Source organism: Schistocerca serialis, chromosome 3 (assembly GCF_023864345.2).
Source record: "Schistocerca serialis cubense isolate TAMUIC-IGC-003099 chromosome 3, iqSchSeri2.2, whole genome shotgun sequence".
NCBI classification, from domain to species: domain Eukaryota; kingdom Metazoa; phylum Arthropoda; class Insecta; order Orthoptera; family Acrididae; genus Schistocerca; species Schistocerca serialis.
Window position 1 is genome coordinate 143,089,551 of NC_064640.1, and position 17,366 is coordinate 143,106,916.

The window sequence follows — 17,366 nt, forward strand, 5'->3', positions numbered from 1 at the left end:
AAGCTACGTACGCTTTTTACTAGTCTCATTTCCGTGTCCTGTTCCAGACCTCACGCCAGCCTGCGTGAGTTTAAACGCGTGCCTTTCGGCTTCCTGTCATAGTGGATTGGCTGTCTTGCCAGTCCACAACACCTTGAGTTTATCCCGGCATTTCCAAGGACAGTTATGACTGCCAAAATCTCCACGGAGTCGAAAGATTGTCTGTACTCTATACAGGCGAGATGAAAGCTCATTATGTACTTGGTTGCTTTCTCAAGAAGAAGACGAATAGTCTGGATATGATCCATAGCCGAAAAACCTTTTGCAAAATATCGTTCGCCGGCCGGTGTGGCCGAGCGGTTCTAGGTGCTTCAGTCTGTGACCGCGCGACCGCTACGGTCGCAGGTTCGAATCCTGCCTCGGGCATGGATGTGTGTGATGTCCTTAGGTTAGTTAGGTTTAAGTAGCTCTCAGTTCTAGGGGACTGATGACCTCAGATGTTAAGTCCCATAGCGCTCAGAGCCATTTGAACCATTTTTTGAAATATCGCTCTCTTAACGGGTTGATACAAATCCAGCTCTCTTGTGAAGCGGTTTGTTATAATTTTAGTCAGGAGTTTGCAAAAACGAGATAACAAATGAACTGTATGGTAGTTCTCCAAGTTTGCCTTACCACTCTGTTTGAAGAGTAATACTACTTAACCCATTTTTCCATTTTTCTGTTTAATGCCAGTTGCTGGTCAGTCATACATGTGGATGTGTTCTGTTGGCCTACAGGCGAGCCGTGATCGGTGGTAGTGCTTTGGAACTGGGCGCCATGTCGGGCCCTGCGGCGCCGGCGGCGTCTACGTCTGCGTCGACGTCGGCGTCGGCGACGGCGGCCATCGAGTTCAGCGTGGACGCGGACGCGGCGATGGTGCCGCAGGGTGCCAAGGACGACCTCACCATCGTCTACCACCCGTGCAAGCGCTACCGCCGCCCGCCCGCGCGCCGCCACAATCCGCTGCTCGACACCATCAGCTGCATACAGGTACGGCGCTTTTTCTCTCATTCTGCTTATACGTTCTTAACGTATCCCTATGTCACATAAGCACACCGAACAAAAAATTTGTCGCCCAGAAGACATCTCGTTAATACCGTGTAACACCCCTCTAGCGGCTGACGCATGGTCATCTGCTGCGTCGAGAGGACCCCCCTTATTGTCGCTGTGGTGCAAACATGACGGTGGCCCATATATTGTTGGAATGTCCTCTTTTAACCGCCCTCAGGCGAACTTTTAATCTCCTGGGTGATTTATCATCTCTTTTAGGTGACAATGTCTCTATGGCAGATCGTGTTTTAAGTTTTATTCGAGCAAGTGGCTTTTATAGGTCCCTCTAATTTTCTTGCGTCACCCTCTTTTGTGCTGTATATTTTACTTAGTTTTTTGTTGTACTTCGACTCCACCCTAATCTTTTAGGCTGGAGGTTTTTAACGTGTTGCAGGGTGGCTGGCTCATCCTATTATTTTCGTGATCAGCCAGCCACAGTCCTCTGCTGTACAGTTTTAATTCCTTCTGCCTTTCTTCTCTGTGTCGTTTTTGTTGCTGTGCTCCGTTTTCCGTGTTGCCTCACCATTGACCTTGAGGCTTTTTCTTCCCCCGGAATTTTTATTTTAGTGCTTCGCCTGACTAGCGGATAGTTTCAATGTACTCTGTGTTTTTATGAAACAAGGGACCGATGACCTTTATAGTTTGGTCACTTTAATCCTTAACCCAACCAACCAACCCCTCTAGCAATAATGGTGTCCTCAGCTCGGAGCTTCTTTACGTGTGCCATGTCCAGCTAAAGCCACACACTGATGATTGCGTCCGGCAGAGCTACCAAATTGCGGGAAGTTCTCTCCTACTTTCCACCCGCTGGTCCAGATAGTCCCAGACTATCTAGACTATCTCATATGGAAATGGAAATGAGCGTTTGGCGTTATAGGCCCAGAGGCCCCTTACGGGGCAGGTCCGGTCACCTTGCTGCAGGTCTTATTACATTCGACGCCACATTGGGTGACCTGCGCCCCGGATGGGGATGAAATGATGATGAAGACAACACAACACCCAGTCCCTGAGTGGAGAAAATCCCCGACCCAGCCGGGAATCGAACCCGGGCCTCTTAGGACGGCAGTCAGTCACACTGACCATTCAGCTATCGGGGCGGAGTTTTCTCAGATGAAAACTGGTGATTTAAATGGCCAGTCGAGGTGACAGAGACCTGGATGTTCGTTACACTAGCAACGTATTCTTGCAGTCCTATTAACACGACTGTTGTCGTCTTAGAAGACAAGAGTATCCGCAACATACTCGTTACGAAGATGTGGGAGAATGTTCGGTCACCAAGAATGTTAAAATAAACACCCTGGTTCATTTTCATTGTAACCTGAATGGGTAGGCCCAAAAAATGGTTCAAATGGCTCGAAGCACTATGGGAATTAACATCCGAGGTCATCAATCCCCTAGACCTAGAACTAACTAACCTAAGGACATCACACACATCCATGCCCGAGGCAGGATTCGAGCCTGCGACCGTAGAAGCAGCGCGGTTCCGGACGGAAGCGCCTAGAACCACTCGGCCACAGCAGCCGGCTGGGTAGGCCCAAAACATGGTATATGAAATAGAGGAACGGGAAGGGAAGGGAAGGGCAGGTGTAGATGGGAAACTAGTGACTTCCAGCCCCACAGGGCGTTGTGGAAATGCAATGGCGAAAGTTGAAAATTTGTGCTGGACTGAGACTCGAAGCCAGATTTACCGCCTCTCGTGAGCGGTGGCCTTAACCGCTTCGGCCGTCTGCAACGTTCTCTGGACGACCGAAATTTCATGTACCAAAATGTTGCAGAACCTCCTCTGTCTGGATTTCACCCTCCATGCATTGCTGATTATATGTCTCATTGGGCCATCGGTCCACTACACGAAAAAGGACAGTATGAAGTTTGAATGATAATGTTCCTGTAACTGCATGAACGGCAAGTTATTATTTTATCCTCGACATGTTTCGATGACTGTACTATCGTAATCATGTGGAAGGCCTCCATTCCTGACTGTTCTTAGAGAAAACAAATTATCGATATTCCGCAGATACGTATGATGTAGTCAGAAGCTTATGATGTATCTGGTACTGGAACTAACAAATTACATTACACACGTCATTTAGAGTTGTGACATAGTCAATAGTTGTACGGACATGAAAGGTACTTAGTTATTTGGTACTGAGCGAGGTGGTGCAGTGGTTAGCACACTGGACTCGCATTGGATGGACTACTCTTCAAACCCGTCTCCGGCCATCCTGATTTAGGTTTTCCGTAATTTCCCTAAATCGTTTCAGGCAAATGTCGGGATGGTTCCTGTGAAAGGGCACGGCCGATTTCCTTCCCCACCCTTCCCTAATCCGAGCTTGTGTTCCGTCTCTACTGACCTCGCTGTTCACGGGACGTTAAACACTACTATCCCCCTCCTCCTTATTTGGTAGTTAATGCTGGCTGGATTTTCTGGGTGAAATATTTATAAAATGCAACTGATAAAGCAATTATTAAAAATCATGAAATTTAGATAAGGATTTGGGATTGCACTGTAATATAAAAGACTGTGTTTCGGATTTATTGGCCAGCCGGGGTGGTTCTAGGCGCTACAGCCTGGAACCGCGCGACCGCTACGGTCGCAGGTTCGAATCCTGCCTCGGACATGGATGTGTGTGATGTCCTTAGGCTAGTTAGGTTTAAGTAGTTCTAAGTTCTAGAGGATTGATGACCATAGAAGTTAAGTCCCATAGTGCTCAGAGCCATTTGAACCATTTTCGGATTTATTAACGCAGCACTACAGATAAAGATAATCAACCTAATGGTCCCCACTTATGATATAAATGACGTAGAGGTTCAGTAACAGAGAGAAACTGATGCACATAAAACTGTCCACTCGTTTACGACTGCTTTTAATATCCGATGGAATGAGAAAGGTTGGGAAATGCGAGCCTCAGTGCGTGGAGTGGATACACAAAAGATATCATTAACACATCTGTTGGTGCTCTCTGTACCACAGGAAAGATATCTATGTGACTAATATAGGTTCAGCAGAAAGGGTGATCCTCAACCACGGACAGGCATGGTTCAAATGGCTCTGAGCACTATGCGACTTAACTTCTGAGGTCATCAGTCGCCTACAACTTAGAACTAATTAAACCTAACTAACCTAAGGACATCACACACATCCATGCCCGAGGCAGGATTCGAACCTGCGACCGTAGCGGTCACGCGGTTCCAGACTGAAGCGCCTTTAACCGCACGGCCACACCGGCCGGCACGGACAGACATGAAATCAAATAAATATTTTTAATTGATTTTGAATGAAATGGGAGGAAATTGCCACTGCATGTAGGTATTCATTCGACTGGCAAAGCCGCGTACTGTGTATTGGTTCATACGTTAGTTAATGATACAAGAACATGTGCGCTGTGTGAGAGACTAGTGGTTACATCTGGTAGACATGTGGACAAAAGAAAACTCATCTTTTCAAAGAAAAGTACTCCTACAACTAATCCACACGTCTGGTAAACAAGCGCTGAAGGCGCAAACATTTAATATCAACTGGAAGAATAGAATGCTCAGTTACTAATACAGACAACGTGATGGGTTACCGAAACGAAAGCACTGGCACAAAACCTGCTGTAAATCAGCAAACCGATGAAACTGAATTAATGCTGTGAGCCACAAATATTCGCCATGGATAAAGTTGAAACATTTATGGTCAATTAAGTGTCCTAACAGTTCAGAAAGACTAAGTCGCTTTGTTCTACCACTCCACATGGTACCCAGAAGAAACTTCTTGAGTGCGAGGTCGCAAAAAGGCAATGATGTACGGCGTTTGGCATTCGACGCCCCACATATTGTCTACCATGCAGCCAGAATATTGGCTGCTAATGTCAACTAGTGTCGGGCCTGGAGGTATCCAATGGTGAGCACAGCATGTGGGTATGGATCGCAGTTGAACTGCTCAGTCGACTAGTAAAACACAGTAGTGGTACACTGCTAGCGGTGTTTATACAAAGCTAAGCAATGACAATGATAAACAAAGCAAATACTGCATTATATCTACAACAACAGTTTCCGAAGTTCACAATTCGTCAGAAAGGACCCCAAGGAATTTTGCAGAGTGAGAACAAAGTGGCAGATGAAATATTAGCGTTTCTGCAAGATGAGTCTGTGGAATGTGTGCTGTCGTATACGCTCGATTGTGCGGTCTATGTACATGAGAAGTTCAATGATGACGTTACGTGTTTAACAAATAAAAGTGATACTGAAACAGATGTCGAGCCATGCAGTTCATCATCCTTGCTAGTAAAAGAGTCACAAATCACGTCTGCACTGAAACGTAGTAAAGAACCATAGTTGTCCAAGATGTGGGCGCTAAACGTAATTGCGTACATGAAAGATCATCCCCAGTATTTCTATCGCTTGAGCCTTGTCCCGCAGTCACAGCCATCGTTACTCGGATTTGGCATGTTAATGTTTAAGGGTTGGCCGGATGCCCTTCCAGCCGCAATCCCGTACCCGCCGGGATGGAATTAGTGCACCCCAACTGTCTGCGTCGAGTGTAATCCATGGAATAGTGCGAAAGTGCTCAGATGTCTGCGAGCCGTGTAACTGAGGCGGAACATGGGGACCAGCCCGGTAGTTACCTAGCGGGATGTGGAAAAACGCCTAAAAACCACATCCAGGCTTGCCGGCACACCTGCCCCCGTCGTTAATCCGCCGGGCAGATTCGATCCGGGGCCGGTGCGCCTACCCGAGTCCAGGAAGCAGCGCGTTAGCGCTCTCGGCTACCCTGTCTTTTCTTTTTTTTTTTATTTTTTATTTGCTGAGGTAAAAGTCCATAGCGTATACTTTCTGTATGGTCTATTTTAGTTGCCACTAGGAATTACATAAATTACATTCAAACGAATAAAATTCATGAAGTAAGACACTTCGATATTGTTTTTAAATAAAGAAAATATTAACCATCGACGAAGGTTTGAACACACAGCCTTTTTTTCGTTTTTTTTATTATTTTTTTTTTTAATTTACAGAGGGAAGCTAGCCCTCTTTTGTTTTTTTTGTGAAATAACAAAAGAAAATGAAAAAAAAGTGCCAGAGGCGGAATCGAACCCGAGACCTCTGCCATAAGACTCCGAGACCTAAACATCTTTTTTTTTATTTTTTTTATTTTTTTTTCAAAGCCAAACTCAAATTTCTTTTTCCTTTAAGAACAAATTGTGAGGAATAAATAAGGAAAAGTTTTTATTTTTTTCGAAAGAAAACAAAGACTCCGATTATACTGGTTTCTCCTTCCAGTAAACAAAAATGAGTCTCCTTCGTCTTGTTGGCGAAGAAGCAATCCTTTGGAACAAAAAAAAGTTTCTCAAAGTCAAAATCAAATTTCTTTTTCCTTTAAGAACAAACTATGAGGAAGAAATAAGGAAAAGCTTTTTAAGTCGTCATGCGACTTGTAGTTAAAGTCCAGTTCTTACAGGAGCTCCTGAAGTGTATCCGCCTACAGGATGCCAGCTCGTCCAAACGTGTCTTCTCATGGCGTAGGCGTGAGTTCTGGGTAGCAGATCTATTCAGTTCGGTTCGTTTTATACAGTTTTCAGCTTCTCAGGGCTTGGACGTTCCAGCTACTAGGTGGGACATCGACAGTGCTCCGTAAGAAATTAGAAAAATATTGTTTATAGCGTGGGTTGCGTATCAGGACGCAGTGTCGTTCGTTGAGATAAGTCCAATATCCTAGCGTAGACTTGTCGCCTGAAGTAAAAAGATAGCGGATCGTGTGGCCACAGATCCAATTCACAGAGTTAGTTTTGGCGGAGGGGTAGAAAGTCTTATCGGGGTACAAAAGCATGTGGACGTCGATCTGAGCCGGTGTCTGGCGAGTAAGAAACGCCAAAATTCGCCGCGCAAGTGTCCAGACGTCTAGCGCTGTGCCACAGTGGAACCGGTGGACATCCGTGTCATCCACGCCACAGTGGGTGCAGAGGGATGAATCGGCGAGATGGATGCGGTGCAGACGATCTCGGTTAACTTGTTTGCCATTCACGGTAATGTACCACGCTGATTGAACGCCTGATTCGAGAAAACGCGCATGGATCGCCTTCCATATGTGTCGTACTGTGGATACTTACGTTCGATGGGGTTGGACGGGCGGCACTGTTGTAACAATTCGGAGACTGTTTTCGTGAGGTACAAACGTGTAAGTGGTAGGGACCGGTAGATATAACTGAACTCCAGGAAAAATCGTTGGATGTAATAAAAGGGGGTTGGAATGGTCGATATCAGTACTGGGGCGGACAAGGAGGCCGGTGCAAAGTTGTGAAGCAGGAGGCTAGTAAGGCTCTGCGGGCAACGATGCCAAAGTTTGAGTTGGGAGCTGACGTATAGTGCCTTGACACGAGTCGGCACGTGGATGAGTCCCACCCCGCCACGATCTCGTGGCAGTGCAAGGGATTCATACTGCACCTTGAATAACATCCCCGAGCTGACGAAGGAGCCGAAAGCTATCAACAGTCGTCGCGCCAGGAGATTTGGGACTGGTAGTACTTGAGCCACGTTTGGTATACGGGAAGCATGATACATGTTCACGTATTGCGCGCGTTGGATAACGTCGAGAGCTCGTAACCGGTGATCTGCGAGATTTGCTCTGATTGTCTGTAGCAAGCGTCTACCATTGATAGCCGCTGAGCGGCGCAGGTCTGCTGTGAAATCAAGTCCAAGACACCGTATGGTGGCGGCGACACTAAGGGGGGCAGCGCATCTCTCCTGCAAGCCCTCACCAATGAGCAGGACCTTGGATTTTGACACGTTGAGGCAGCTCCCCGACGCTTCGCCGTAAGTCGCCACCCATGTCAGTGCTGCTCGTACTTCATCTTCACAGCGCAGATATAGTACTATGTCGTCTGCGTAGGCTGTACAACAAAAACGGTGGCCTTGCACAGCCATGCCTTCCAAACGTTGGCGCATGCCCTGCAGCAGGGGTTCCAAGGCGAAAGCATACAAAATCGTGGAAAGAGGGCATCCTTGCCGTACAGATCGTGCGATGACCAGGGACGGTGTAAGACGACCATTGTACATGATTTTAGAGGTTGCACTACTCAACAGGCGCATAACCACTGTTACAATACCGCCAGGAAAACCCATATGCTGAAGAACTGTCCGTAAATAGAAGTGGTCAACACGGTCGAAAGCCTGGCTAAAGTCCAGTGAAGCCAAGGCGCCAGGGAGACGCTGATGATGCGCTAATGCTATCATGTCTCTGTAACGGCAAAGGGCCGTACGGATGTTGTTGTCGCCTCCTAGGGAAGTCTGGTCGCAGGATGTAACGTAACGTGCGACCTTCTTGAGTCGTGATGCCAGTAGCCGTGTGAATATTTTCATGTCGCTGTTGAGCAAAGTAACTGGTCGATAGTCCTGGGCCCTCGATAACCCGCGCGGTTTATGTACGGGGATAATAATTCCTTCTAGAAAGGCGCTCGGGACCACTGTCCTCGGTGACATCAGCTCTTGTGCGATTGCCGTTCACGTGGAAGCCAACAAATACCGAAAACTTTTATAAAATTCGATGGGTATACCGTCAGGTCCAGGAGACCTGTTATCGGAACCCGCCTTGATAGCATCTACCACTTCATCTGTGGTTACGTCGTCTTGGAGGTCATGCACTGCATCCTCCGGAAGAGTGTTCGTAGTGAGCTGAGCGACTTCTGTGATCAGTGCTGCAGAATGCGGTACGGCTGCGTATAGCCCGGCAAAATGAGCATGGAGAGCACGACCGATGCTTTGTTGGATGTCGTGCTGGCGCCCTTCCACATCAGTGAGGACTTGGATCAGAGCTCGTCGTCGTCGTTGTCTTTCCTGGAGGAGGTGGTACATCGACGGACGTTCTTGAGGGATTCGATTAGAAGCTCGAGAACGGACTACAGTGCCTTCCAAGTTACGCCGCATGATCAAGGAGATCTGCGCCTTCGTGCGATGGACCAGCGACTGCCGGGCTGGCGAGAAAGGCATCGTCGCACAGTCACGTAGAATGGTGTAGTAGAAGTGCAGGGTATTAGTTTGCCACGCCTTTAATTCCTTCCCAAAACTCATCAGAGTCTTCCTGAGGGTCGGCTTTGCACAGGAGAGCCACCATGATAAGGTGGAGTCATAGGCTTCTCGACGATGGTGGCAGCGTGCCCACGCTTCTTCGACCATACGGCGACAGTCTGAGGAGGTCAGGTGAGCGACATTGAGTTTCCACAGACCACGACTATGCCACACTTGCTGTCGGGCGAGAGTGACGTCACAGAGGTATGCATCATGGTCTGAAAAGGCCAAGGGCCAGACTTCCGCATGACGTGTGCCATCAGCAAGGGAGCGGGTAACGTAGATGCGATCTATGCGGCTTGACGAGTGAGAGGTGTAGAATGTATAGCCCGGTTGAATTCCGTGGAGCTTCTTCCATGTGTCAACAAGTCGGAGACGGTCGATGACCACTGAGAGAGATGCACAAGGGGAATGTCGCGGGAGTTGGTCCGCGGGCTCTTGTGTCGAGTTAAAATCCCCACCGAGTACCAAATCGTCCTGCGGACCGGTGAAGAGGGGTGCGACGCTTTCGGCAAAAAAAGTTTGTCGGTCATGACGGCGGCCAGTGCCGGACGGAGCGTAGATATTAATAATACGCACGCCGAACAGTGTGAGGGCCATACCTCGCGTGGTGGGGAGGTAGATGACGTCCTCTGCAGGGAGTCCGTCGCGTAGCAGGATGGCGACGCCGCTACCGGTATCGGATGCGGGGGAAACATGGGCGTTGTATCCGGTGGGAACTAGGAAGTCAGCCACAAACACCTCTTGTAAGAGTGCTATATCCACATCCGCAGAGTAAATAGTGTCCCTGAACATGGCCATTTTATGGGGGGCACGAATGGTGGCAAGATTCATCGTGGCGATACGATATTGCTGTGTGCGGCCATCCTCAGTATTTGCAGAACGTGCGGTAGAAGTAGCCAGCAGGTGGAGACCCGCCGGTGGTCCCGCAGTGGTGATAATTACTGGCGGGGCGCCAGCCCCAGTGTCGCCGAGGTGGACTCCTGTGCAGACACGCTGGCAGTCTGTTCCGCTTCTTCTTCAACGTCATCGGCCCAGGAATCTGACGACGTGGACATGTGACGGTCACGTACTTCCGGAACGGGTGTTGTGGATTCCGCAACATGAGTGGCAGGGGGACCGCCGTCATCATTCGTTGACAACGGCGAGGACACGTCCCTGGCTGGGAGAGTAGGCGTCACAGGAGGGGCTCCTGTTGCTGCCACATCGCGTGACTGGACGCAATGTGGGAGATCACCGTCAGACATCAGGTCGACATCTCGTGGGGCCGTCTGAGAAAGGGCGTCATCGGAAGGCGTTCGTCGTCGTTTCCTGTGTTTGCGAGGCGACCGCTGTTTTCTGATGTGGCCTTCTGAATCAGAATGTGGTCGCCCGTCGACTGACGCCGAACCCGTCTGGACAAAGGCAGACGTCGGCACGACACCGAGGTCGACGTCCATGGTTCCAACAGGAACATCGGTTTCGGTCTGCAAACCGGACGGTCTTGAAGCGAGCACTGGAGGTGACGCCGTGCTTGTGTCCTCGGCGCGTTGTGCTGCGGCGGGTGGCGTTGACGATACTGCTGGCGCAATCGAGATTGGTACGACGGGGTCCTGTGCAACCTTGGCGTAGGTGATGGGTAAGGACGTGACCGTCGAAGCCTGGGTCTCTTCACGTAACGGCGTCTGTATTAAACGGCGGAGTAAGCATTCGGAACGTACATGTCCCTCCTGGCCACATCCTGCGCACGTTCGTGGCTGTCCATCATACATGACGATGGCCCTCACACCGCCAATCAGCAGGTACGATGGGACATGTTTCGTCAGCTCAATTTTTATTTGCCTGACGCCATTTAATACTGGGTAGGTCGTAAATGTTTGCCACTTCTCCGCGACGTGACCCAAGACGGTGCCATATGGTTGGAAAGCGGCAATGACCACATCCTGAGGCACCTCGAACGGGAGTTCAAACACCCGCAATGTCCGGAGACCGAATCCAGCATGGGCGACTGTCACAGCACCCATATGTCCATCAGAGTGTTTAAATTTCAGTCCGGTGGCATGACGGTGAATTATGTCATTGCAAATATCCTCCGTCGACATCTTGATGTAGACAACACTTTCAGTGATGGAAAAATGTATGCCGATTACGTCCTGGGGGTTCAAACGTAGATCCTCACGTATGAACTGTTCGACTTAGAAAGCTCTGGGTCGTGGATGTTCGGCCTGAAACGTTACTTTGATCGTTGCACGGCGGTGCGAGTGCGCCATGGTGTACGTTAGTACTGGATTCGATAGACACAAACACCGCGACGCGGAAGTAAACACCGCCAAGAGCGGAGCGTCACACGGCGCGCGGAGCAGCTCCACGCTAGCACGGCTGCGAGCCGACTGACTTTCGGATCGAAGATCATCCCCAGTACAGTAAAAAAAAAATTATGTACATAAAATTACGCTTGACTAGACTACAGTGATTCCAACTGAAGCAATGGATGGTTGCATAACTTCAAACAGTGGTACAGGATTGGAAGACGTAAGATAACGAAATTTCAAACAAAACTTCGACTTGACTATTCACAGCACACTGCAGAATCGACACGAAAATTTGTAGATGAGATAAACAAACTTATCCCATCGTTCAGTAAGGAATTTGTTTTCAGCTCCAACCAATCGGCATTTCAAGAGGAAATGCGAATGAAAGAAAACCCGGAAATTAAAGATACCAACGCCACGCGGAGTGGCCGCGCGGTTAGAGGCGCCATGTCACTGATTGCGCGGCCCCTCCCGCCGGAGGTTCGAGTCCTCCCTCGGGCATGGGTGTGTGTGTGTGTGTTGTTCTTAGCATAAGTTAGTTTAAGTAGTGTGTAAGTCTAGCGACCGATGACCTCAGCAGTTTGGTCCCTTAGGAATTCACACACATTTGAACATTTTTAAAGATACCAAGAGAGTTGTATCAAGATCAACTAACATCAATGTCTTAACACATTCTTATACAATAATGACGACTGTTAATCTGGATGATAAATTGGTTGGAAAGTCATTTATTGTGCTACGAGAAGCTGGCGGTGTCCTGCCCCCTGCTATTCCTTCTCGTGTGCGTGATCTTGTGAGGCCAGTAAGGAATGTTTACGTCACAGCAAATAAGAGTGGGAAATGGGCATAACAGAACTTTAGCTATGGTATAAGCACTGCTTTTGACCAATAGCTGGTCAAAATAAATTGCTTTTGTTTGATTCCTGGTCTGTGTTCCTTTAGAGCAAAGTATCCCTCCTGAGAAATGTGTGAAATTGCACTTCATACGACCTGGAACCACAGGACAAATGCAGCCTCTAGATGTCTGTTTTATCCGTGCCTATAAAACATATTATCGCACTATCTACAGCTACGCCTTAATGGATAGCCAGTTGCACGATAAGCTCCAGGACAACCTGTTTCTCATTCTGTTGCATGCTATCACGTTACATCAGTTCTCACCACCCCGTTACACCAACATCTGTGTATATGCATTTTTTAAGAGTGGGTACCTAGCTGAACGACCTTCACGGTTTATAACTCGCAAGGAGTTGCCCTTCTATCTTGATGGTGCGAACCTTTGTGATCGCTGGGCCGGCCGGTGTGGCCATGCGGTTCTACGCGCTACAGTCTGGAACCGCGCGGCCGCTACGGTCGCAGGTTCGAATCCTGCCTCGGGCATGGATGTGTGTGATGTTCTTAGGTTAGTTAGGTTTAAGTAGTTCTAAGTTCTAGGGGACTGATGACCTAAGATGTTGAGTCCCATAATGCTCAGAGCTATTTGAACCATTTTTTTGTGATCGCTGTGGGTCGCCATTTCTCGTTCGGTGTTCATGGTGAAAGTCAGTGGTTTGTTTTGAACATTTCTCGAATGTCGACGGTGTCCATTCTGCGAAGTGTAATACACACATCCCATAGAAGGTTCATCTCTGCATCTCCCGGACATTCGTTTTCTGTCGCCCTCCTGATGCACATGGTGAGTCATTAGCAGCTAATATTTCTCCTTTCATAATTGTTTACACAGCACTTTGAAATGAGCCATACTAAAGATTGAGCTTGTGATCTTCCACTCAAGTGGTTCCTTGTCAAACATTAGCACGCACGAAAAATCAGGTGGGAGTAGTTACAACAAATACCCCTAACATACAAAGGCTGAAATACACTACTGGCCATTAAAACTGCTACACCACGAAGATGACGTACTAAAGAAGCGAAATTTAACCGACAGGAAGAAGATGCTGTGATGTGCAAATGATTAGCTTTTCGGAGCATTCACACAAGGTTGGCGCCGGTGGTGACACCTACAACGTGCTGACATGAGGAAAGTTTCCAACTGATTTCTCATACACAAACAACAGTTGACTGGCTTTGCCTGGTGAAACGTTGTTGTGATGCCTCGTGTAAGGAGGAGAAATGCGTACCATCACGTTTCCGAGTTTGATAAAGATCAGATTGTAGCCTATCGCGATTGCGGTTTATCGTATCGCGACATTATTGCTCGCGTTGGTCGAGATCCAATGACTGTTAGCAGAATATGGAATCGGTGAGTTCAGGAGGGTAATACAGAACGCCGTGCTGGATCCCAACGGCCTCGTATCACTAGCAGTCGAGATGACAGTCATCTTATGCACATGGCTGTAACAGATCGTGCAACCACGTCTCGATCCCTGAGTCAACAGATGGGGACGTTTGCGAGACAACAACCATCTGCACGAACAGTCGACGACGTTTGCAGCAACATGGACTATCAGCTCGGAGACCGTGGCTGTTGTTACCCTTGACGCTGCATCACAGACAGGAGCGCCTGCGATGGTGTACTCAACGACGAACCTGGGTGCACGAGTGGAAAAACGTCATTTTTTCGGATGAATCCAGATTCTGTTTACAGCATCATGATGGTCGCATCCGTGTTTGGCAACATCGTGGTGAATTCGCATTGGAAGCGTGTATTCGTCATCGTAATACTGGCGTATCACCCGGCGTGATGGTATGGGGTGCCATTGGCTGCACGTCTCGGTCACCTTTTGTTCGCATTGACGGCACTTTGAACAGTGGACGTTACATTTCAGATGTGGTGCGACCCTTGGCTCTACCCTTCATTCGATCCCCGCGAAATCCCACATCTCAGCAGGATAATGCACGACCGCATGTTGTAGGTCCTGTACGGGCCTTTGTGGATACAGAAAATGTTCGACTGCTGCCATGGCCAGCACATTCTCCAGATCTCTCACCAATTGAAAACGTCTGCTCAATGGTGGCCGAGCAACTGGCTCGTCGCAATACACCAGTCACTACTCTTGATGAACTGTGGTATCGTGTTGAAGCTGCATGGGCAGCTGTACTTGTACACGGCATCCAAGCTCTGTTTGACTCAATGCCCAGGCGTATCAAGGCCGTTATTACGGTCAGAGGTGGTTGTTCTGGGTACTGATTTCTCAGGATCTATGCACCCAAATTGCGTGAAAATGTAATCACATGTCAGTTCTAGTAGAATATATTTGTTGAATGAATACCAGTTTATTATCTGCATTTCTTCTTGGTGTAGCAGTTTTAATGGCCAGTAGTGGAGAAATGTTAAACATGATTATTATTCACACATGAAATATTCAAATACCTGAATCCAGACAAGGAAAGAGCATCTGAAGCACGCACCTGACCTTACCTACACCTTGGCTGAAAGACGAAACGTCTCTTACATGTCCGGCTGAGACTGTCTTCCTGCTAATATTATCTCATGGTAGCATGGGACACCATTAATTCTTCTGAGAAACATGTAATTTCCTAGAGTGTTACTCGAAAGCGTACGCTCTTTCTTGTACTAATTACAGATTTCTTATCGAGCGAGATGCTGCGCTGGTTAAGGCAATCCATTCGTTGTTCATAGCAGCGGATGTGAATCGCCGTTTGAATAACCTAATTTGGAACTGTTCATGATTTCTCTAAATGACTTAGCAGAATGTACAATATAGCGCATACATCAGCGGAAAGACCCGGAACTAAAGGAATATACGACCGCAGTGCGTGGCCTAGTTGTTGGCATACCCCTCTAGAGCGCGGGGGCCTGTGAGGTGCAAGAATGGGTGCGGTTGTGGATTCGTCAGCGGCCGACCGCGCTCTGCAAAACAGGAATTGATCGTCTCTTCTCCCGGTGGGATAAATTTGTTGACATGTATGGTGATTACTCTTGAATGGAACCATTCTATGATCCGGTTGTCCCCTATAGATCGTCTGGGACTGCAGTATTTATATCTGTGGGTTATAGTAACTGTTGGAAGACGATGTGTATAAGGTAGTCCGTCATAACCAGGGCTAATTGCTCTTCTGGGTGAAGCCGCTAAACATTAACAGTTGGTCGTTATTTTTAGTTATTTGACACATTATCCGTCTTAATCCTATATCATTCCTGTTCCTTTTTGCTTAAGAAACTATGGCAGATGTTTCTTCAGTTTGCTTCACTCCAGTCGCGATGTCACATCTCTCTGGAATTCTGTCTCTTTGATTACAGCCCAACAATGAATCCTTCTTTCATGACAAGCCTCTGAAAAGCCTAAGAATGCCATGGAGAAGTGACTCTTACGAGTAGATCTACAAAAGTATACTCTTATATCTCTAACGTCGGTCTGTTGTATAATTTAGGAATCTGTAATGTGAAACTTCCTGGCAGATTAAAACTGTGTGCCCGACCGAGACTCGAACTCGGGACCTTTGCCTTTCGCGGGCAAGTGCTCTACCATCTGAGCTACCGAAGCACGACTCACGCCCGGTACTCACAGCTTTACTTCTGCCAGTACCTCGTCTCCTACCTTCCAAACTTTACAGAAGCTCTCCTGCGAACCTTGCAGAACTAGCACTCCTGAAAGAAAGGATACTGCGGAGACATGGCTTAGCCACAGCCTGGGGGATGTAACCAGAATGAGATTTTCACTCTGCAGCGGAGTGTGCGCTGATATGAAACTTGCTGGCAGATTAAAACTGTGTGCCCGACCGAGACTCGAACTCGCAGGAGAGCTTCTGTAAAGTTTGGAAGGTAGGAGACGAGGTACTGGCAGAAGTAAAGCTGTGAGTACCGGGCGTGAGTCGTGCTTCGGTAGCTCAGATGGTAGAGCACTTGCCCGCGAAAGGCAAAGGTCCCGAGTTCGAGTCTCGGTCGGGCACACAGTTTTAATCTGCCAGGAAGTTTCATATCAGCGCACACTCCCCTGCAGAGTGAAAATCTCATTCTGGAATCTGTAATGTTCTCATATATTACGACATTTCTAGAGACCGAAAATCTCTTCTGCAGCAATCAGCATGGATTCCGAGAACAATGACAGTGTGATAGCCAGTTCGCTCTGTTCGCCGACGAGGCGCAGAAAGCAGTAGATAGCGGCCCCAAAATTGATGCCGTATTCCTTGACTTCCTAGAGACATTCGATACAATACACTGCCTCCTGATGAACTAAGTAAAGACATACGAAATATCAGACCAGCTGGAGGGAATTCTTCAGACGTAGAAGTAACTCCGGGCATACCCCAAAGGAGTATTGTAGGAATACTACTTTTCATCTACATCTGCATCTACATTTACACTCCGCAAGCCACCCAACGGTGTGTGGCGGAGGGCACTTTACGTGCCACTGTCATTACCTCCCTTTCCTGTTCCAGTCGCGTACGGTTCGGGGGAAGAACGACTGTCTGAAAGCCTCCGTGCGCGCTCTAATCTCTCTAATTTTACATTCGTGATCTCCTCGGGAGGTATAAGTAGGGGGAAGCAATATATTCGATACCTCATCCAGAAACGCACCCTCTCGAAACCTGGACAGCAAGCTACACCGCGATGCAGAGCGCCTCTCTTGCAGAGTCTGCCACTTGAGTTTATTAAACATCTCCGTAACGCTATCACGGTTACCAAATAACCCTGTGACGAAACGCGCCGCTCTTCTTTGGATCTTCTCTACCTCCTCCGTCAGACCGATCTGGTACGGATCCCACACTGATGAGCAATACTCAAGTATAGGTCGAACGAGCGTTTTGTAAGCCACCTCCTTTGTTGATGGACTACATTTTCTAAGCACTCTCCCAATGAATCTCAACCTGATACCCGCCTTACCAACAATTAATTTTATATGATCATTCCACTTCAAATCGTTCCGCACGCATACTCCCAGATATTTTACAGAAGTAACTGCTACCAGTGTTTGTTCCGCTATCATATAATCATACAATAAAGGATCCTTCTTTCTATGTATTCGCAATACATTACATTTGTCTATGTTGTCCAACATACCT

The 17,366-nt window shown here is 48.0% G+C and overlaps 1 protein-coding gene across 1 annotated transcript in view; it reads left to right on the forward strand.

Moving 5' to 3' along the window:
* The first annotated feature begins 886 nt into the window (after positions 1-886).
* LOC126470723 (uncharacterized) overlaps positions 887-17,366 on the forward strand; it is a 128,804-nt gene continuing 112,324 nt past the window's right edge. Inside the window, exon 1 of the mRNA XM_050098726.1 lies at positions 887-1,008. Coding sequence (XP_049954683.1) covers positions 892-1,008 — 117 coding nt within the window. The 5' untranslated portion in view covers positions 887-891. The remainder of the gene's footprint in view (positions 1,009-17,366) is intronic.